This window comes from Eubalaena glacialis, chromosome 1, assembly GCF_028564815.1.
Source record: "Eubalaena glacialis isolate mEubGla1 chromosome 1, mEubGla1.1.hap2.+ XY, whole genome shotgun sequence".
Classification (NCBI taxonomy): Eukaryota; Metazoa; Chordata; class Mammalia; order Artiodactyla; family Balaenidae; genus Eubalaena; species Eubalaena glacialis.
In genome coordinates this window covers 58,948,410-58,972,062 of record NC_083716.1, presented here as the reverse complement: position 1 = coordinate 58,972,062, position 23,653 = coordinate 58,948,410, and the positions used below count along the sequence as shown (strand labels likewise).

At 36.9% G+C, this 23,653-nt stretch overlaps 1 protein-coding gene across 1 annotated transcript in view; it reads left to right on the top strand.

Moving 5' to 3' along the window:
* LRMDA (leucine rich melanocyte differentiation associated) overlaps positions 1-23,653 on the top strand; it is a 1,296,919-nt gene that overhangs the window by 1,103,220 nt on the left and 170,046 nt on the right. The window contains exon 7 of the mRNA XM_061180213.1: positions 1,722-1,803. Coding sequence (XP_061036196.1) covers positions 1,722-1,801 — 80 coding nt within the window. The 3' untranslated portion in view covers positions 1,802-1,803. The remainder of the gene's footprint in view (positions 1-1,721; positions 1,804-23,653) is intronic.

The window sequence follows — 23,653 nt, the reverse complement described above, 5'->3', positions numbered from 1 at the left end:
CTGTCCTAGCATTGGTGACAATTATCAGCACAACTCCAGGTGCTACGTAATTCAGCACAATAAAGGGAACAGCTCAGTGACAACAGGCAAAAGAATAATTTAGGCCCCAAGAAGGGTCTCAGGGAGGTTTCATCCAAGCTCAGTGTTTCCAGGCGCCAGACCAATACTGAAAAGCAGAACTTGGGGATCGGGGGCCAAGGAAAAAGCATAGCCAAAAGGGAAGAGTGGTCCACAGTGAACTTGCTCAGGGGACCATGGCAGGAAATAGAGGTGATGACAGCCAGCTCAAGGCCCAGTCTGAGGCCATGGAATGATGTCATCCCCTCCCTATTGCCAGCTTGCAGAGATTCTGAGACCCCAGCAATTCTCCACTTTGTCCCAATCCATCTGAACCAAGGAGCATCTGCCTTGTCATTCAAAGTTTCTGAGAGTCATTTTTAATCCATGTTTAAGAATACGGTCTACAGTTCTGTAGTGGAGAAACATCTCCTGTACAATGACCCAAGTATTTACCACGTAGGACTTCTGATTTGAAGAACCTGAATAATTTCAAGTGCTAATTTATCCCAGATGAATAATAGATGGTGGTTGCTGGTTTCACACTATCATCAAAATAATGGGGAAAAAAACCTGTATATAGATAGCTATTTTTACAGGCAGATTTGTAGCTCATGAATTTATGTTTTATGGACACTTCTTTGGGTTGTTTCTTTTTTTTCTGGTTATGCACACTTCAGAGACTCACATAGTGTTAGTAATAAGACAATTCCATGAAGCTGAATTTTAAGTTTGTTTTTCTAAAATTAAAAGGAAAAAAACCCAAGGTGGCAAAAAGCAAATTGTAGTTACAAATATTTTCTTGGAAAAACTGATGTTTTCTTAATAATACTGTCAAAATAACTGTGGCAGGTGATTTCTTATAGATATTTAGAATAAATATTGAGTTGATTGAAAGGTTTGACCTTATTCTAGGGGCATTGTTTATAGTTGAGTCCTCTTAGGATCTCCGTGAATGACAGGAAAGCTGTATATGGAGCCACAAAACTATTTAAAATAAAACTGAAGATGAAAATCAAGTGTATTCCAACCTGAGAATACAGTTCAGGATTCCCCTGTAAGAAGAAGGATTCCCCTGTAAGAAGAAGGATTCCCCTGTAAGAAGAAGCCATTTAATGTCGGAGGCTCCGTTACTTTCCGTGTGGTGTTTTGTGAATACCACCATTCTTCCTTAATCATCCATTATGTACTTGATGTCTGCTGGGATTTGGAAGGTTCTCTCTGGAAATTAACAAAATTGATTCATGATAAAGAATTTGAAAAGAGTCACATTCTGGGAAGATTGTTTTATATCTTTTGTTTGGGCTGGGCCCATCTTTAAACTCTTAATTTTCCATTTTTAGAAATTCTACCAAGAGAACTTGGAGAGAGAAGAGGATTTTGCTTTGTTTTGAGAAGTAATTGGCCAAACTAGAAAATTCTCTAAAATGTGGAAAACAAATCATGCAGGAAAATGTTATTCCTAGGAGCCTGTGCTCTGGTGACATTTTATTTGAATGTCAACTCTGAGGACAAGAAAGTAGGGTCCTTCCCTTCTGGGGCTTAATCCATTTGCTGCCACCCATGCGATCTGTGATTGTGTTGTATTTCTGCCTTGCAGCACCTGTGTTTTCTTGCTATACTACTTGTGCCACCTGTAATGATGTGTATCTTTTTATTTGCAGGTATCCTGGGGAAGTGTCGCTATGTTTACTATGGGAAAAACTCAGAGGGCAACAGGTTTATCCGCGATGACCAGCTCTGAAGGCAAGTTCTATATGCCTTAGCCAGTGACATGAGAGTAAAAGAAAAAAGGGAAAGCAAAAATAAAGAAAAAGCTAAATGAAAAGACAATGGCCCACATCGCTTTTCTGTGGGAAAGCTATGACTTCAGCTTTTGGTACCTTCTGCTGACTTTGCCAGGCCTGTCAAGATCATCCTTCTGCCTTAGACTGAGTGGTCACATAGAGATTGACATGATTGCCCTTAAGCAGGTCTCATCCACCACAGTGACAGACAGCGGTGGCGAAACACCAGGGCTGACAGGATGAACACCATGATAGATTGCCTGGCCCCTCCACTGCTCACAGGGGAGCAGAGGTCACACCTGGGGCCTCCCTAAGCATGCTCGGTGGCTTTAGTCCAGTGAGAGAGGCTGTGTCTTTAGCTTGCCTATTGAGTAGAGATCCTCCTAATACCATCGTGCTGTGGGTTTATTTTTAGTGAAAGGGTCACAGTTTCAAGGAAGGCTCTACTCCCTTATTTCCCTTAAATCTTAACCTCTTGTATTCTGCATGGTCCCCTCCCACCCCACCCCCATCAGCCTTTAGCATCTTTATCACGGGCAATGCATTTCAGTTTGCAGTTTTTCAGAGAACAGAAGAGGTAAGTTCTTAGACACGTTGTACGTTTATGGTGAGCTTTGTGTTCTTACAATTCGTGTATTGGAGTAAATTGCTTTCCCTAAATCCCTGACTACAAAAACATGGACTTTATCATATTTTGTTCACTTATAAATCCACTTCTTGCCCTGAATACTAGGCAGTGTCAGGCATCTTTCACAACAGCGGGTTCTGGTTGTACCAAAGACTCTTATTTATTTATTTTTAACCACACACCCTCCCAGCTATGTCTATGGCCATATGTGTGTTTGGAGCTGGCTTGCTCCTTTGGGTGCTATTTAAAGGGAGTGAGGTGATAAAAGATAGAGTGATAGGTCAAGAAGTTAAAAAGGAAAGTGAAGACTGCAGAAAACACTCACCAGACCAAACAGTTTTTAATAAAAGGCACAAAACCCTTTGAACTTGGTATATTTCTCAGGATCTCTCAGAAATGAAATTCACAGCTTGTGAGATGGTCTTTGTGCACCTTTGGCTATATTCCAGCCCTAATGTTACAAGGAAAATAAGCGTGATCATACTGGTTGGGTGGCTATAATTCCATTTAATATACTGGTACACCAGTAGAAGATGTTTGAAAGGCTTGTTGCTCTTGACACAGTAGCATTTATTTTTGCTTTTATTTGGACCAGGTGTTCATTGTCCTGGGTCTCCCAGTATTCGGTTAGTTTGAGGACAGCAAAACATGAAAGAGAATCCTTCCCAGTTATAGATACCAAATGACTAGAGAGCTGCTATGGTGAAAGTCTTTAAAGACTCAGAACCCCTGAGACACCCAAGAAGAACCTGCTTTCTCTGTTTTAGTCCGTTTACACAGCCTCTGGCCTACTGAGTCAACACAATCCTTGAATGACTTGCGCTGGGGCTGGCAGCAGTCCGTCTTGTAGATTACACAACACTTGGTGATCAGTTATTGAGACAAATTTAGATGGAAATCCTTAAGACCATTAATTATTAGAGGATATTGAATGTTTGGCTTTATCTCTCAAATCCGTTAATAACCAGAGTCGAGTACCTTTGCTCTGTTTGATCTACAAAACAGCATTGGGATAATGCTTTAAATGAGTTGTATTCAGTCCCACCCTGGTTCTTTGTTTGGAAGCACCAACACATGTTTTGTCCATGGCATATTATGGGCAGCCAGAGTTCTGTGCAAGGGCAGCTAGACTAGTCCAATGTCACATCCAATCTAGCGGCACATATATCCTTGTCTTTATAAAAGGCTTTAACCCTGCCTCAAACAATAAAAAAGCACTTGTGAACTGACCACAGAATTTTTCCATCTTTATTTTTCTTACTTGTTTACTTTTCTTAATGTCAGAACCATTTGTATCATGCCCAGGAATGTCTCCCTCAATGCGAGCTTTGGAGGCAAAAAATATTTTTGGAGTGAGTTATTGACCACATTGTTTCCCTCTCTTTGGGTTGTTTATTTTCTTCCAAAATGGTGTAATAACTTTAACTGAGATTAGCTTTAATTATAATTTACGTAATGGCCCTCACGACAGTATATTCATCTTAATGATAGAATTATAGTGAGTTTTGTTTCTCTTAAAAGAGGGATAACAATAATGAACTTGTGTTGGGTTGTTTACAATTCCACTGTTTGTTAAGCAAGATTTTTCTGTGCTTGAGCTAGATTTTGGTCTGAATTGGCAGAGGGAGAAGCAATGTGGCATGCTTATCTTAAATCCCTAGGAATTTCCCAAATGTTGTATTTCAAAGTAGAGAATTAGAAGGTAATAAATTCAATGCAAGCTCAGACACATTTCATACCCCCTTTCACCGCTTGGTCTTTCTGCTTTTGACCCTATTCCACTGAGCTTTCTCTTTGGGGATCATGGTGCCAGGCATCCCTGTGTCCTCTCTCCCAGGACACCCATCTGACTTGAGAGCCCCCTGCAGTACAGGCTGTCCTGGGAGTCCTCTGTTGCCTCAGCAAAGTCAGGGCGGACTGTCTCTTTCCTAAGTAATGTAATTTTATAGAACAATTTGTTCCTTGAGGAATAATGTTTTCAATTGTGGGGAATCCTATTAAAAGTACAACTACTACAATCATTTGCTTTTACTTTTACCAGCCGTGCTCATAAACCCTCCATCTGTTTGTTGCTTTAAATAGAGGAACATTATAAGAGATTATTACTCGATCAGGCTGCATGTCTGAATGTTGTGCATTTTCACACATCCACGTGTGCTGAGGAATACAAGAAAGCAAGCCACAGATTCTGGATGAAAGGATTTTTTGTTTGTTTTGTTTTGTTTTGTTTTGTCTCTGTGTGTGTGTTTTCCAGCAGAGATGTATCTTGCACATTTTCAAGGGAAAATGTCTTTCTTGCTGCTTCTAAGAAATAACCTGGCTTTCTCATCTTTGTTAATGTGCAGATCAGAAACAATCCACAGGGCTCTTTTCATCAAAACAATAACAGTGTTCAGTGGTTGCTCTTCATAAGAGCAGCCTAAGTCAGATGTGTGTCGCTGCCTAAGGCCCAGGGTGGACAACACAGGGTCCACTGAGACCCTTACGTGTTGGCCATACAGCACAGCTGATCCAATGTGACATTCACCATCTGCTTTTCCCAATTCTCCTGCCAAGAAGAAGCCTTCACCAAAGAAGGCTGTTAGCATGACTTGACTCTGGTCTCCGTAACGTGTCTAAATACCATGTTGTAAACTACCATGACTAAGACCTAGAAATGGAAAGAACACTGGAGGGGCACAAAACATGTTGGTTACCTGTTTGTATGACAAACAGACCATCAGCCTTTGGTGGAGTACTGTATGTTATTTCTAGTACATCAGCAAACACTTAAGGGATTTGAAGAACATTCAAAGACAGTCACCTGTCTGAAATGATTACCTTCCTACAAATTTACCTGAAAATTTCCAGCAGTAGTAGTTCACCTTTGGGTAATTATAATCCTAAATGTTAAGTTGTCACTTTGTGAGTGGGGTAGGTAATGTTATTTGTACATATTACTGTATTAGCATATGCTAATTTTTCTAAAGTAACATGGAATGTGGCAACCTAGGACAAGGGAGTTTTCCTAAGAAAGAAGAGAAAATTCTAAGTTTGGAATGTGTCTAGGGACGAGTTGCTAAGGTGAGGGTGATGCAAGTGGTAATACATGGAATTATAACAAGGGAGAGCGTGAAGCAGAGCCTGACACAGAATTAAAGTGGGGACTCTTAGTGGATAGTGATATAGGGGGCTGAGGGAATAAGGAAAAAGGAAGGGAAAAGACAGTTGATGCCAATTAGAAGATTTGCTGATGTTTAGCACTAAAGTGGTGTTGAGCAACATTTTCTCCTCAAAATGGAATCATCCTTAAGTGAGGAGTGCCACCATTCAGTGATGTTTTACAAGTTTCTCTGCCTAAGACAATGAAGCAGTGTGGAAAAGGTTGATGACAAAGCGCTGTGGGAATAAATGATCATGCATGCGATGGCTACATATGAACAAAGATGACTACAGTTTGTGTCCAGTCTTCCACAGAAACCAGCATCCTAAGGTTAGTTCCCTAGCTCTTTGTGGGACTGAAGATGCTGGCGATAGGATTTGACTGTCTCTGGGTGCAGGCAGTAAATGAGAACTCAACTCATAGGAGGAGTGGATAACATCTAAGTTCAACTGGATGACCTGAATTAACATGCAGAATATTCTGGAAATAATTAATGTTTATGTTGTGTCACATCGATTACTTTAAATCAACTTTTCCTTCTTTATATTGGAATAGGAATGAATTTGAAATGCATTTGGGGTAATCTCCTTTAGACACTAACTTTTCAATTTGAGTATTTGTAATGAGAGGGGCAAAGGCACCTTATGGTGGGCTTAACCAAGATATTCAGACTATTCAAGTTATGGAGCCTTGAAATAGGTAAAAATTAATATACGTTATCCATTTACAAATGTTACATTTATTAAATAATAGTTTAAAGAATAATAATTAAGTGGTGCTATAAAAGAAATTACATTTGGAAAAATGTCTGTTCAGTTCTTTTGCCCATTTTTCAATCAGGTTTTTTTGTTTGTTTTGATGTTGAGCTGTATGAGCCATTTATATATGTTGTATACTAATCCCTTATTGGTTGTATCATTTGCAAAAATTTTCTTCTATTCAGTAGGTTGTCCTTTTGTTTTGTCAATGGTTTCCTTTGCTGTTCAAAAGCTTTTAAGTTTCATTAGGTCCCATTTGTTTATTTTTGCTTTTATTTCCTTTACTTTAGGAAACAGATCCAAAAAATATTGCTATGATTTATGTCAAAGAATGTTCTGCCTAGGTTTTCCTCTAGGAGTTTTATAGTAACTGCTCTTACGTTTAGGTCTGTAATCCATTTTGAGTTTATTTTTGTATATGGTGTTAGAGAATGTTCTAATTTCATTCTTTTACATGTAGTTGTCCAGTTTTCCCAGCACTACTTATTGAAGAGACTGTCTTTTCTCCATCTTATGTTATTGCCTCCTTTGTCATAAATTAATTGACCATAAATGCATGGATTTACTTCTGGGCTCTCTATTTTGTTGCATTGATCTGTATCTGTTTTTGTGCCAGTACCATACTGTTTTGATTCCTGTAGCTTTGTAGTATAGTCTGAAGTCAGAGAGCATGATTCCTCCAGCCCTGTTCTTCTTTCTCAAGATTGTTTTGGCAATTGGGGTCTTTTGTGTTTCCATACAAAATTTTTAATTGTTCTAGTTTTGTAAAAAATGCATTTGGTATTTTGATAGAGATTGCATTGAATCTGTAGATTGCCTTGGGTAGTATGGTCATTTTAACAATATTAATTCTTCCAATCCATGAACACAGTAAATCTTTCCATCTATTTGTGTCATCTTCAATTTCTTTCATCAGTGTCTTATAGTTTTCCATGTACACGTCTTTTACCTCTTTAGGTAAGTTTATTCCTAGGTATTTTATTCTTTAGATGTGATTGTAAGTGGGGTTGTTTCCTTAATTTATCTTTCTGATGTTTCATTGTTAGTGTATAGAAATGCAACAGATTTCTGTATATTAATTTTGTATTCTGCAACATTACCGAATTCATTGTTGAGCTCTAGTAGTTTTCTGGTGGTGGTGTGTTCAGGATTTTCTATCTATAGTATCATGTCATCTGTGAACAGTGACAGTTTTACTTCTTCCTTTCCAACTTGGGTTCCTCTTCTTTCTTTTTAGTGCTTTGATTTTTTACTGTTACTATTATTTAACTTAACCTTTCATGAAAAATGTACTCCAACTTCCACCCTATATTAAAAGTTTGTCAGGCTACTTTTAAGCAAGAAAAAAAGTTTTTCTGGGCTTACAATAACTTAGTTAAAACAACAACAGTGAGAGCTACAAAATCTTCTAAAATATTTTAACTAATTACTTGACTTATCAGAAAGAGTTGTCAAGTCATCCTAAATAGCCTGAAAAGTGTGTGGGTGGGTGGGTGGGTGGATGTGTGAGAGAGAGAGAGAGAGAGAGAGAGAGAGAGAGAAAGGGAGGTCAGGATCTGTGTAGAGAACTCCTATGACTGTCACTGTAAATAACTTTCTAACTTTTTTGTAAACTCCACAGTAAGTTAGCTTTTACTCCTGTTATGATGTTATATAGAAAAATGTATCTGTTTCATACCTAATTAACTAATGTCTACTTTGTGCCCTCCTTTCTTATAAATTGATTAGCTACTTTTTATGACTTGCTTAGGCTCTGGTGTAACAGTATCATGATGTTTTTGGTTTTCCTCCTTCTAGACCTTTGAAACCTAGTTTGAACACAACGAGATCATTGTTCAAAGTATGACATAGAGCCGTTTTGTTCCAATTAGGTGATGTCTTTGATACCCAGTGAAAAATAGGTATGTGAGTTATTTCAGAAAGTTAATATATAAAACCAAGTTTTATTCATAGACTATCCATATTTCCCTGTTTACGTACATTCATTCCCAATTTCCATGTCTGCCTATTTGCATATAAAGGCAGTCTTCCAAAAAACAACTCCATTATCTGCAGAGCTATAGGATATAACCCACATTCTGTAGCCACATTGGCTTTCTCTGTGTTGCTCAAACATAATAAATGTAGGAGCATGCCTCCAAATGGAATACTTCTCTCCCCTTCCCTTTTTAAAACTTTACTTGGTATACCCAAGTATACCAAGAATGATATATGGAGAATGGAGAATGATCCATTCATTCTCAATGGAGAATGATCCATTTTCAAAGGATCACATTATACTGTAAAAGTTTTGAACTTAATAGTCCATACATTCCTTGAAGGTCAAAGAGTGTATGATGATGATGGAGGTTAGTATCACAAGAGTCAGTGTAAGTATCTTCACAAATTAGGTTTAACTGCTGCCTAACAAATTATATTTAATTGAAAAAAATTAGAATCTCAACTCCAATTTATTAGCCAGGCTTATAGGTTTACACTTGTGAATATTTGTATGTATAATATAGATATAGGACATTGACTTCTCATATGTTAAAATGGATTTTGCAACTCTCTTTTGGCAGTTTGGTCAATGGACCACTTCAGTGGGTAAAATTATTACTGGATTCTTTGCTCTGTTTTTTTTATACACACATGCATAAACACATATGCATATTATAAAGATATAATTTTTTTCCTAGAACTATTTTATGATACCGACATTTAATCAAGCATTTAATACCTATTTTATGAAAATGCAGTAGTCAAGAAACCAGACCAACATATATGGATGACATTTGTGAGTACACAGGGGCTATAATTATTTAATTTAAAACTCTAACATTTGCACGTACTCCTCATTCCCTCCTACCCCTACTGGGTTACCTATTTCGCTAGAAATGTTTTCTAAATAATTCCATGGTTCAGGTTGTCATCTCTGGATTTGAAACTGTCTTTAAAAACTATGCTAATCCATATCCAGAAGGATGCACTTAGGGATGCACTTACTCCAAAGATATTTATTGGGCACCTTCAGCATACTAAAAATTAGAAATACAAGAGTAATAAGAGGATGACTTACTTTTGGACAACTTTTATCTGGAGGAGGCTGATATACATAAACATGATCATTATATGCTGTGATAGGTACAGAGTTAGAGATCGCACTAAAGAACTATATGAATTAAGGCCCAGAAATGACAGTGAGAAGTTAATTCCAAATGTAACCATATTCCAACCATGTCTACAGTTAACATCTTGATCCCAGCTGCCATCATTTCTTACCTGGATCATTCATCCCCACTCTGTGCTTACCAGTCTCCTGACTCTACCCTTGCCTTTCTACAGCCTGTTCTTGACAGAAAGTCAGTGCAATCCTTTAAGAAATGCTTGATAATATCGTATGTCTCCCATACCCATATAACATCACTCGTTTTCCATCTCACTTGGAGTAAGAGCCAGAGTCCTTATGAGACCCTACATGGCCTTGTATGATCTGTCCTAGAGAAATCAGTGTCCCAGAAGCTGTGAGAGTGAAGCAAAAATAAATGCAAATACCATTCCCTACCACTCTCCCTGCATTCTCTCTGTTCCAGCCACACTGGTCAGTACTGGACTTTGTACTTGCCATTCAGGTCTTTGCTCAGATGCCACCTCCTTAGAGAGGCCTTCTGGGACCACTGTATCTAAAGTAGCACCCCCAGCACAGTCCACTTACCTTGCTTCGTTTTCCTCTGTTGCACTTGTCATCACTTGACATATTATATATTTATGGGAAGGGGCATTTTTTGTCCAAACAAAGGGAAGGACTTGTTTTGTTCTGAGGCTAAAGGGTGCCTTGCATGTACAGGCACTCAATAAATGTTTTATGAATGAAGGAAAGAACAGTTCCAATTCACAGAGGTCTATTAGGCTATGTTTACAGACATAGCATTGCACATTAAATAGGATGAATCTCTTTCATCAAAGGGATTTTCACTTGAAAAATTTCTACCTCTTTTCTTTATCTTGGATCAAGCAAACAAACTACTTCATTCTGTTTGGGAACAATGTACAATGTAGAAGCATGAAAAATGGGCAGTGGAAATGGGTTAACAATGAAACAGGAAAGGAAAATGAATGTCAAGAAGTGAAATGGCAAGATGATATGCAGCTTGACCTTGGATGGGTTTGAGATGCAGTGTCAGCTTTATAGGGCCTTCTCTAGTTACACCTCATGCAACCAGCAGGCTGTATGGATTTGATTGTGGACACACCTGTGCATTCTGTATCAGAGATTGTATATATGGACGTGGAAGCTCTTCTCATTCATTCAGGTAAAATTTTTCAAACAAAATCTAATCTTTATTATAATTATTATATACCATTATAATAATAAAATATACACAAAGCAAGATTTAAAGAGCAATTCAGTCATATTATTTATGAAATGAACTCTTCTCAGACATTATTAAATTATTATTTTATCCAACATGAATAGAACTAACTTATTTTAACTTTGTAAATTAGCCTCACAACCTTGTCAAAACTTCAGATAGGTGAAGGTAAAATAATGAGATATTTTTCCTGTCAGGAGTGGGGTACAGAATTTATGAATCTAGTTAGGTAATTACAATTATCAGTTATATAAATGCTGTAAAAACTCTTTACATGTATTCATTAATTTAATCATGCAACAACTTCATCCGGTCGGTGCTCTTATCCACATTTTTTTAATTAATTAATTTATTTATTTATTTATTTATTGGCTGCATTGGGTCTTCGTTGCTGCGCACGGGCTTTCTCTAGTTGCGGTGAGCGGGGGCTACTCTTCGTTGCGATGCGTGGCCTTCTCACTGCAGTGGCTTCTCTTGTTGCGGAGCATGGGCTCTAGGCGTGCGGGCTTCAGTAGTTGTGGCTCGTGAGCTCTAGAGCACAGGCTCAGTAGCTGTGGCACTTGGGCTTAGTTGCTCCGCGGCATGTGGGATCTTCCTGGACTAGGGATCGAACCCGTGTCCCCTGCATTGGCAGGTGGATACTTAACCAGTGTGCCACCAGGGACGCCCCTCTTATCCCCATTTTAAAAATAAGGAAAGCAAGGCCCTGAAAGGCTCAGTCCTGTGGACTAGGTCACATACAGGTAGTAGTTGTGAATTCCAGGAGGTTAATTAGGCTCTCTGGGTCCAGAGTCCATGCTCTTCACTGCTGCAATATCTCTGCGAGAGGCATTCTCTTACTTCATAAAATTCACATTTTTCTGATGATGGAGATACTGCTCAAAACATGTTTGAAAGTTCTCTTTTGGAACAAATCTTAAAACTCTTTTACAAATCATTCATAAAATGAGGCTTAGTGTGAACACAAAGACTAAGTAGCAGTCTATAACTCAATGACCCAATTCATCCCCTGGAATATGTTTTTTAAAAAAGCACTCTATAAATAAATCCAAGTTACCTTCAAATGAAAAATATTTTCTATGATTTAAGATTTTTTGAAGTCTTCCTATGAACACTTAGCACAGTGACTTGAAAGAATTAATTGCCTGAAAAACTCACATCCTGGTTTCTGCTTTCAGTTAGGAAATCATTAGTTATGTTGAAAATTTGGGAAAACTCCATCTTAGTGGATGGTTGTGAATGGTGCCCCAGAACCTACAGGCCTGGTTTCTCTTTCTGCTCTGCTCCCTGCTTTGCCCCTCTGTCTGGCCTTCACTTCCTATGCCAGGTAAGGGAGGAAATGGAAACTGTCCAAAGGCAGCTGAAGTTAACACCATTGAAGGCAAAGCGGATCCCCAGGGTCTCTCCAAACTTGGAATTTAGTGACTTTGGGAGATATGATGTATATGAAAGTGCTTTGCCAAATAAAGTGCTACCCCAGTGTAAATGATTATACGGTAAATTGAAAATTCTGAAGGCATTTTCAAAAAGGAAGTTTTGGAAATGTTGTAGGTGGTCAGTTTCATTCTTAGAGTCAGGGTATAGTCTCTCAAGTTGGCTACTTTAAAACAGACAGAAGCACAATATTTGCATCATTCCTAGAGTGGGGACTCTAAAATTCGTCACCTTTTTATAGCTGAGTCTCATATACTCAGTTGCCTACTGCTTTAGTGTTGTTTAGACTTCATGGGTGGTATTTTTCATGTGTCATGTTTTCACTTGGTAATAATCGTTTGTGGCTTTTCACTTACTTTATGCAGTGGCCATACTTGGAAGGAATGAATTTAACATTTCCTCTAGTTTCTGTTTATTCACCAGGGCTGGACTTGGGTGAGGTAAGTGAGGCACTCACCTTGGATACAAATGTAAGTGGGCCCCAAAACTCTCAGTAATAAAGAGAGATAGTATTTTAATCCAATATCTTAAAAAGTAAAAATTAGTGCAAAACAAGTTCATGATGAACAAAACATTAAATGTTAAATAAAAAATGTTTCCCTTAGCCCAGGCTCCAATGTGGCTCGACACAGCATTATATTCACCTGTTCTGTTCTGTCCTTAAAGCATCAAAGCCAACAAACTCACATTCTATGTCCTAGGTCTTGTGCTTAGTCGATACTTATAAACTAGACCAACATGTTTTCTAAGTAATCACTCAGAAATGCCCCTTTCCCTTCTTGCTTCCAACATGTTTCATCTGTTCCAATTTCTCTGACTCTCTACTCCTTGTATGTCTGAATTTAGAGCCACTTCTAATTTTGGCCATCCATTCTCATTTAGTTTTACTAATTTTTCAGAAATTCCTCCTGGCTTGACTCTTTTACCTTGGGCCTTGACAATTCTACTCAGACCTTTACTTTCCTTAATCCTTTGATGTCCCCAGTTGCCTTGGGTAAGAAATTTCACTTCAGACTCCTGTAATCCCAACCCTGACTAGGTCATACCCCTTGGGGAAGGTTGGGGGGAATTTGGACACCACTTATTTGATGTATATTTTTAAAATCCTTAGTCCTGTCAACACTAAACACTGGTTTAATTTACAACTAAAAATCCTAAACTGTGGCTTGTAGCTAGCTTCATTACTGCAGGCTAAGTTTTATCTGTGATGGTTTCTCTTATCTTTACATTTTCTCCATTTAGGTATTAAAGCAATTCCCAGTAGTTTTTAGTTCTCACAAAAGTTGTTTTCTTCTTCCATAGATTGGCAGAAACTGGGAAAGACTGTGGCCTTTTGTTTGTCAGTGCCTGTATATGAAGAGAATAAACCCCACAGTTGCTTTTTCCCTCCTAATTATAAAGTGCTATTTTTCCCCACCTAAGGAGGACTGAGAACTAGTGTATGTATATATGTACGTACATATATACACATACATGTGTGCACATTTATATACTTAATCCCTTCTTTTTATACAAATGGCTTCATATGCAATGTCCTGCACCTTCTTTTTTTTCACTTAACATCCCTAAAGAGCAAAATGGATGATGTGATGGTCAATTATATGTGTCAACTTGAGGGCCATGAGTGCCCATGTTAAATGTTATTTCTGGATGTCTCCATGAAGGTGTTTCTGCATGAGATTAGCATTTGAATTGGTGGACTCAGGAACGTAGATTTCCCTTCCCAGTGTGGGTGGGCATCCTCCAATCCATTGAGGGGCTGAATAGCACAAAGAGCAGAGGAAGGAAGACTTTACCCCTTTTATTCCTGCCTCACTGCTTGAGCTAGGACATCTCATCTCATCTTCTGCCCTTGGATTGAGATTTACACCACTGGTTCTTCTAGTTCTCCGACCTTTGGATTCAGGCTGAATTACACCACCTGCTTTCCTGGGTCTCCAACTCACAGATGGCAGATTTTGGACTTCCCAAGCTCTGCAATCGCATTAACCAATTCATCATAATAAATATTGATCTATGTCTATATCTTATTGACTGTGTGTCTGGAGAACCCTGACTAATACACATGGTATATTACTGCTAAAAGAAACACAAGATCAAAAAGATATGATCATGCGTGCATATATATCTATCAATATAGGCTCACATATACAAAAAACAACTGATAAAACAATGCGGAGAGGAAGAAAAATAAGCAGTTTTTGTTGGAAATTTGTAGGCATACATTATTCAGTGTGTTTCAAGTCTTAGTAAAGTTTTAAGCTTTAATGACTCTAGAAGTTTAAAAGCTATGCAGTTATGAATGTATCATTTGGCAGTATATTTACATTGCTCTTCCACTTTTTTTTTGTGGGTTTGAAAAGTAAATTTTTAATTTTAACTTATTTGGATGCAGTAGTTTGTGATGACACTTTCTCAGACAATGGCTCAGTGGAGGAAACCTCTTGCTTGGTCACTTAGGTCACCCGATCTGTCTCTATTAGATTTTTCCTCACAGGGTCATTTTCAAACTGTCTGTCACGTGCTCATCAAAACCTCCTTCTTTGGAGGATCTTGAGGCCAGAATTATAAATGCAGTTCTTCCTGTTACTGAGAAGCAGCTGAGGAAAGTTTTTACAAAGTTTGAAAATTGACTAGAGTGATGGGTAGCACAAGACAGTAGTTATGTTGAATTTTAGAAAGAAAGATATCAATATTTTAAAGTAGTTAACTTTTCAGATATTATCATTTAAGTTAGTAGCACATGCAGAAATGATTAAAGCTTAACACTGCACTAAGACTCTTGGGATTCCCTGAATAATCTAGATATGAAAACTTGGCTTTAATGTGTTAACAGATCATCTTTTGTGAGTCTTTGGTTTACCTTTTAACTTTATTGTCTTTGAATGCGATCAGATTGCTTAATATTTATAAAATATAGGTATGGGAGAGTGCCAGGGCTGTGATATGTCTGAGGAAATTCTTGAAATACCTCAAAATCATGAAGTTATTCTATATTTTCTTCTAAAAGCTATAAAATTTTGACTTGCGTATTTAGGTGTTTGATCCATCTGGAATTTCCCATGTGGTGGTGTGATGCAGGATAGAATTAAACTTTTTGACTACATGGCTGGCTTATTGTTCCATTTCAAACTTTCTTTCCTTTTCAGTGCCACCTCTGGCATTGCCAAATTTATGTATATGTGTGGAATTATTTCTGGGCTCTCTGTTTTTTTCAAACGCGTGTAATTACCTTTTCTTGTGCCAGTATTACCCTATTCTAATTGCTATGGCAGAGTGATTTTTTTTCTCCTTCCTTCCTTTCTTCTTCTCCCTCCCTTCCTTCCTTCCTTGCTTTCATCTTCCTCCTTCCTTCTCTCCTTCCTTCCTTTCCTGAATTTTATTGAGGTATGATTTACATACAGTAGAACAATAAATTACTTCATTATAAGTTTAGATTTCAATGAATTTTGCCAGATACATCAACCTGTATAGTCACAATGCCAATCAAGATTTAAAACATCCCCATCACCCCTAAAAGTCCACTTGTATTCCTTTACAGCCAGAACCCCCAATCCTACTCAATAACTCATTTATTTTTGTCACTATAGATTAGTTTTGCTTTTTCATGAACTTCATATAAATGGAGTCATATAGCATATACTTATTTTGTGCCTGGGTTCATTTGCTCCCTATTGTATATCTGAAATGTACCTATATTGTTCCTTTTTATTACTGAATGGTATTCCAGTGTATGGAGATAACACAATTTGTTTCTCCATTTTCCTTTGTGGACATTTGCCTTTTATCAAGTTTGGTGGTATTTTCTCTTATTCTTTTATTTATTCTTTTATTTTTTCTTATTCTTGATAGAATATATATAATATCAAATTCACCATTTTTAACTGTATACTTCAGTGACATTAAGTATACTCACAGTCTTGTGCAACCCTTGTCACTCCGTTTACAGAACCTTTTTATCATCCTGAACAGAAATCCCAAACCTGTTAAACAATAACTCCCTATTTCCTCTTTCTCCAGCCCCAAGTAACTTCATTATACTTTCTGTCTCTGTGAATGTGCTTTCTCTACATACCTCAAGGGAAATAATTACAGTATATATCTATCCTTTTGTATCTGGCTTATTTCACTTAGCATAATGTTTACAAGGTTCATCCATGTTGTAGTATGTATTAGAATTTCATTCCTTTTTACAGATGAATAATATCCCATTGTGTGTATATATCACATTTAGTTTATTTATTCTTCTTGATGGATATGTGCATTGCTGCAACCTTTTGGCTATTTGGCATGATGCTGCTATGAACATGGATGTACAAGTATCTGGTTAGGTCCCTGCTTTCCATTCTGTTGGATATATACCTAGAATGTGAAATGACTGGATCATAAGGTAATTCCGTTGTTTAACTTTTTGAGGATCTGCCATACTCTTGTCACAGCAGTTGTGCCATTTCCAGCAACAATACATAAGGGTTCCAATTTCTGGATTTTTTCCTTCTTTGTTTTTTCATTTATAATATCCATTTAGTGGTGTGAAGTGGTATCTCATTGTGGATTTGATTTGCATTTCCCTCATGACTCAGATGTTGAGCATCTTTTCATGTGCCTGTCGGCCATTTCAGTATCTTCTTTCGAAAAATGTCTATTCAAGTCCTTTGCCAATTTTTTATTTGGGTTGTTTTATTTATTTATTTATTTATTTATTTATTTATTTATTTTGAGTTGTAGGAGTTCTTTATATATTCTGGATCTTAATCCCTTATCAGATATATGATTTGCAGATGTTTTCTCCCACTCTGTGGGTTGCCTTTTCATTCCCCTGATAGTGTCCTTTGTTTCACAAAACCTTTAAATTTTGGTGAAGTCCAATTTATCTATTTTTGTTGTTACCTTTGGTGTCATATCCAAAGGCAATTAAGAAATTATTGCAATAAGAAATTATTGCCAAATTCAATATTTGGAAGATTTCCCCCTAATGTTTTCTTCTAAGAGTTTTATAATTGTAGCTCTTTCTTTCAGTCTTTGATACATTTTGAGTTAATTTTTCTATATAATACAAAGTAAGGATCTAATTTCATTCTTTTGCATATGGATATCCAGTTTTCCTAGCACCATTTTCTTTTGTTTCTTAATTTATCTTTATTTTTATTTTTTTAACATCTTTATGGGAGTATAATTGCTTTACAATGGTGTGTTAGTTTCTGCTTTATAATAAAGTGAATCAGCTCTGCATATACATATATCCCCATATCTCCCTCTTGCGTCTCCCTCCCACCCTCCCTATCCCACTCCTCTAGGTGGTCACAAAGCACCAAGCTGATCTCCTTGTGCTATACGGCTGCTTCCCACTAGATATCTATTTTACATTTGTTAGTTTATATAAGTCCATGCCACTCTCTCACTTCATCCCAGCTTACCCTTCCCCCTCCCCGAGTCCTCAAGTCCATTCTGTATGTCTGCATCTTTATTCTTGTCCTGCCCCTAGGTTCTTCAGCACCATTTTTTTTTTTTTAAGATTCCATATATATGTGTTAGCATACAGTATTTTTGTCTTTCTGACTTACTTCACTCTGTATGACAGTCTCTAGGTCCATCCACCTCACTACAAATAACTCAATTTCATTTCTTTTTATGGCTGAGTAATATTCCATTGTATATATGTACCAGATCTTCTTTATCCATTCATCTGTCGATGGACACTTAGGTTGCTTCCATGTCCTGGCTATTGTAAATAGAGCTGCAATGAACATTGTGGTCCATGACTCTTTTTGAATTATGGTTTTCTCAGGGTATATGCCCAGTAGTGGGATTGCTGGGTCGTATGGTAGTTCTATATTTAGCTATTTAAGGAACCGCCATACTGTTCTCCATAGTGGCTGTATCAATTTAACTTCCCACCAACAGGGCAAGAGGGTTCCCTTTTCTCCACACCCTCTCCAGCATTTATTGTTTGTAGATTTTTTGATGATGGCCATTCTGACTGGTGTGACGTGATACCTCATTGTAGTTTTGATTAACATTTCTCTAATGGTTAGTGATGTTGAGCATTCTTTCATGTGTTTGTTGGCAATCTGTATATCTTCTTTGAAGAAATGTCTGTTTAGGTCTTCTGCCCATTTTTGGATTGGGTTGTTTGTTTTTTTGATATTGAGCTGCATGCACTGCTTGTAAATTTTGGAGATTAATCCTTTGTCAGTTGCTTCATTTGCAAATATTTTCTCCCATTCTGAGGGTTGTCTTTTTGTCTTGTTTATGGTTTACTTTGCTGTGCAAAAGCTTTTAAGTTTCGTTAGGTCCCATTTGTTTACTTTTGTTTGTATTTCCATTTCTCTAGGAGGTGGGTCAAAAAGGATCTTGCTGTGATGTATGTCATAGAGTGTTCTGCCTATGTTTTCCTCTAAGAGTTTGATAGTGTCTGGCCTTATATTTAGGTCTTTAATCCATTTTGAGTTTATTTTTGTGTATGGTGTTAGGGAGTGTTCTCATTTCATTCTTTTACATGTAGCTGTCCAGTTTTCCCAGGACCACTTATTGAAGAGGCTTTCTTTTCTCCATTGTATATTCTTGCCTCTGTTATCAATAATAAGGTGACCATATGTGCATGGGTTTATCTTTGGGCTTTCTATCCTGTTGCATTGGTCTATATTTCTGTTTTTGTGCCAGTACCATACTGTCTTGATTACTGTAGCTTTGTGGTATAGTCTGAAGTCAGGGAGCCTGATTCCTCCAGCTCCGTTTTTTTTTTTTTTTTTTTAATTAATTAATTAATTTACTTATTCTTGGCTGTATTGGGTCTTCGTTTCTGTGTGAGGGCTTTCTCCAGTTGCGGCAAGCGGGGGCCACTCCTCATCGCGGTGCGCGGGCCTCTCACTATCGCGGCCTCTCTTGTTGCGGAGCACAGACTCCAGACGCGCAGGCTCAGTAGTTGTGGCTCACGGGCCCAGTTGCTCCGTGGCATGTGGGATCTTCCCAGACCAGGGCTCGAACCCGTGTCCCCTGCATTGGCAGGCAGATTCTCAACCACTGCGCCACCAGGGAAGCCCAAGCTCCGTTTTTCTTTCTCAAGATTGCTTTGGCTGTTCGGGGTCTTTTGTGTTTCCTGTAGATCTTTTGTAGCAATCTGTAGATTGCTTTGGGTAGTATAGTCATTTTCACAATTTTAATTCTTCCAATCCAAGAACATGGTATCTCTCTCCATCTGTTTGTATCATCTTTAATTTGTGTCATCAGTGTCTTATAGTTTTCTGCATACAGGTCTTTTGTCTCCTTAGGTAGGTTTATTCCTAGGTATTTTATTCTTTTTGTTGCAATGGTAAATGGGATTGTTTCCTTCATTTCTCTTTCAGATTTTTCATCATTAGTGTATAAGAATGCAAGAGATTTCTGTGCATTAATTTTGTATCCTGCTCCTTTACCAAATTCATTGATTAGCTCTAGTAGTTTTCTGGTAGCATCTTTAGGATTCTCTATGTATAGTATCATGTCATCCACAAACAGCCTAGCACCATTTTCTGAAAAAACTATTTGAAAGCACTTGTCACCCGTGTTGAGAATCAATTGACCATACATGTGAGGGCTTATTTCTGGACTCTCTCTTCTGTTTCATTGCCGAATATGTCTGTTTTTATGCCAGTACCACACTGGTTGATTATTATAGTTGGAGGTATTTTGAAGAGTGCTGCTATGAACACTCTTGATCATGTCTTTTTCTGGATATATACTTTTATTACTTTTGGTAAACACTTAGCTGTGTAATTGCTGGGTTATATGCTAAGAGTATGTTTACCTTCATTTAAAACTTCCAAATTATTTCCAAAGAAGTTGTACCATTTCACACTGTCAACAGCAATGTAGGAGGGTTCAGTTACTCCACATGTAAGCCAACGTTTAGTGTCATCAGTCTTTTAAAATTTTAGCCATTATATTTCAAACGTAGTATTCTAATATTGTGATTTTATTTGCGTTTCTGTGATGTTTAGCAATTTTGAGCATGTTTTCATGTACTTGTTGGACATTCATAGGTCTTCTTTTGTGAAATATCTGTTCATATCTTTACATTGGTTCGTGTGTCTTCTTATGATTGAGTTGTAAGAATTCTTTATATAGTCTTGATACAAATCTTTGTCAGATGTATGTATTGCAAATATTTTCTCCCAATCAGCGGTTTGCCTTTTTGATTTCTTAACAGAGTCTTTCAAAGACCTTTTTAAAAAAGTTTTCATTTTTGAAATAATTTCAGATCTACAAAAATTTGCCCCAAAGTAACACAAAGGGTTTCTGTATACATTTCACCCAGCTTTCCCAAATGTAACATCTTCATAATTACAATGCAATTATTAAAACCAGAAAATTAACATTGGAAAATACTTTTAATCTATAGACCTTACTTACATTTCTTTGGTTGTCTCACTAATGTCCTTTCACCTATCAATGATCCAGAAGTTTATAAGAAATTTATTAATTTTTCTTATCTTTTTTAAGAACCAGTTTTGGTTTCATTGATTTTTCTCATGTGTTTATTATTTTACATTCTTACTTTGTTATTTTTTCCCTTTCAATTCCTTTGAGTTACTTTTCTTTTCCTAGTTTGCTAATATGATAACTTTGATAATTGACTTTTAAACTGTCTTCTTCTCCAATAAAAGCATTTAAAGCAACACATTTCTTTCTAAATACTATTTTAGCCTTATCCTCACATTTTGATTTGTAGTGATTTTTATGTCATTCCTTTAAAAATATTTAATAATGTCCTTTGTGATGTCTTCTTTGACTTATGGATTTTTAGAAGTGCCTTGTTTAATTTCCAAATATTTGAGTATCTTCCAAATTAGTTTTCATATTCATTTCCTGTTAAATTTGTGTGTATGTGTGAGAAAATGTACTCTGTGTGACTTTGATCCTGCTAAGTGTTTGAACTTAGCATATAATCCAGCTTGGTGGATGTTCTACAAGCACTTAAAAAGAATGTGTCTAGTGCTATTGTAATGTATTGTCCTACAAAAGTCAACTAATGCAAGTTGGTTTATATTTTTGTTCAAGTCCTTTATGTCCTTACTGATTCTATACATAAATTTTAATTAATTACTGAGAGATATACATTGAGATCTCTAACTATAATTGTGAATTTTTGTATACATCATTTTAGTCTGTAAGTTTTTGCTTTATATATTATAAAGCTGTTATTAGATGCTGTTTACTCATTTAGAATTATTATATACTTGTGATCATTTGTCTTTTTTAATTTTTAAATGTCCTGCCATATTTCAGATAATATTTCTCATCCTGAAATCTGCTTTATTATTAATATAGCTATTTCAGTATTAGTATGATTTCTCTTTTTTCATTTTTACTTTTAACCTGTGTCTTTGTATTTAAAATTACTTTTCTATTCATAGCATATAGTTGCTTCTTGCTTTTAAAAAAGTTGAACAATCTCTGCCTTCTAATGGAGTGTCTAGATAATTTACATGTAATGAAATTATCAGTATATTTGGTTTTAATTCTACCATCTGGCTATTTGCTTTCTATTTGTACTGTTTGTTCTCTATTCCTGTGTGGTCTTTCCCTTCCTTTTTATTGATTAATCGTTTCAGTATTCCATTTTACCTTTTTTTTGTGGTTGTTCTAGGGTTTACAATAACAATCTTCAACTTATCACAGTGTGTCTTTAATCAATAATTATTTCTCATGCATTGAAGTGCCTTACAACAGGGTACTTCCATTCCCTCCTTCTATCCTTTGTGCTTTTATTGTCATAGATTTTATTTCTATGCATAATGAAATAAAATGCATGCATAATGCTTTTAAAATTATTTTTATTTAAACGGCCAATTTTCTTTTATTTTTTTCTTTTATTTTTTTTTCTTTTTGCTAAGGGGGCGGGTGTGAACGAAGCCAGTGGGCAACCGGCAGCCGAGTGACATCCCCTACTTCCTCTTCCTCCCCTCACCACACCCCCCACCCCCCCACCCCACCCCTGAGTCAGCCTAGTTTCTCCTCCCTTAAACAGCCAATTATCTTTTAAAGAAGTGTTTAAGAAAAAAAGGTTTATGCACACACATATTTTTCTAATTTAGGTATTTACCATTTCTAGTGTTCGTCATTTCTTTCTGTAAATATAAATTCTCAGTGTTCTTTTTTGCTTTACGTAAATCTGAGTTTCCATTTTGAAACTTTAGCGTGAAAACTTCCTTTTGGTTTTTGCTTGTGATAAATTCTCTCAGCTCTTGCTTGTTTAGAAATGGCCTTATTTCACCTTTGTTTTTGAGGGATATTTTCACTGGATATAGAGTTGTAGGTTGGCACTTTTCCCTTTCAGCACATGAAATATGTCATTGTGCTCTGTCTTGCATCATTTTTTATCTATGGTCATTCTAATCTCATTTCTCCGTATGTAATGTGGCTTTCTTTCCCTGACAGCTTTTAAGATTTTCTTTTTATCATTGGTTTTCAGCAATTTGATTATGATGTGCTATGGTGTGGTTTCTTTTTGTGTATTCTTTTTGGGGTTTGTTGAGCTCCTCAAATCTGTGAGTTTATAGTTTTCATCAAAATTGGAAATTTTTAGCTATTTTTTTTTGTATTTAGAAATTTAGTTTTTCCATATTTGCCTTCTTCTACTCCTTTTTTTAAAACTTTCCTCCAACTTGGTTTATTACCTGTAGTTCGTGGGGTGCAATTTGCCTGGTTTTTGTACCAGCTGACTCTCATTATGATTTTTTCTTTATTCCTTCTTCTTTCCCTTCTTCCTCCTTTTCCTCCCCCTTGTTCTTTTTCTTCTTCTTGATGTTTGTTTGCCAAGATCACACTTGATGCTCTGCATCAAGTATCTCTATTTGGGCAATTCCAAATTTGCCTTTGTTAGGAACTTGTGGGTATTACCAATTCCAGAGTAGATATTATGTTCATTTTCTGCTTGTAATTCTTTCCCTAGGAGTGAAGTGTAGTTTTGAACTCTCCACATCTCCCACTGCACAGACTTGGGTTTCCAATTTTGTGTGAATGAATCTTTTACCACATACTGTTCAAAGCAGTTAGTTGGATCACATGTCACATCCTTTCAGGCTCAGTGCCTTATTCAGGAGCTTAGGTTCAGTTCATTGTGCTTAAGGGCCTGGAATCTAAAACTTCCTCCCCTCAGCATTTATGCTTGTACCCTACGCCCCTGTGGGCCACTTGATTTTTATTTTCATACTCATCTATGGCTTTCAGTTTTTTGTTTTTATTTTTGGGGGTTTTTCTTTTGAAAGCTGAAAAATTTTCTTTCTCACTTTCAAGCTCAGGTGTGTGTATGTGTGTGTATTCCAACACTTTATAATGTTTGCAGTGGTGAGAGTTTCTTTTTTTTTTTTAACATCTTTATTGGAGTATAATTGCTTTACAATGGTGTGTTAGTTTCTGCTTTATAACAAAGTGAATCAGCTATACATATACATATATCCCCATATCTCTTCCCTCTTGCATCTCCCTCCCTCCCACCCTCCCTATCCCACCCC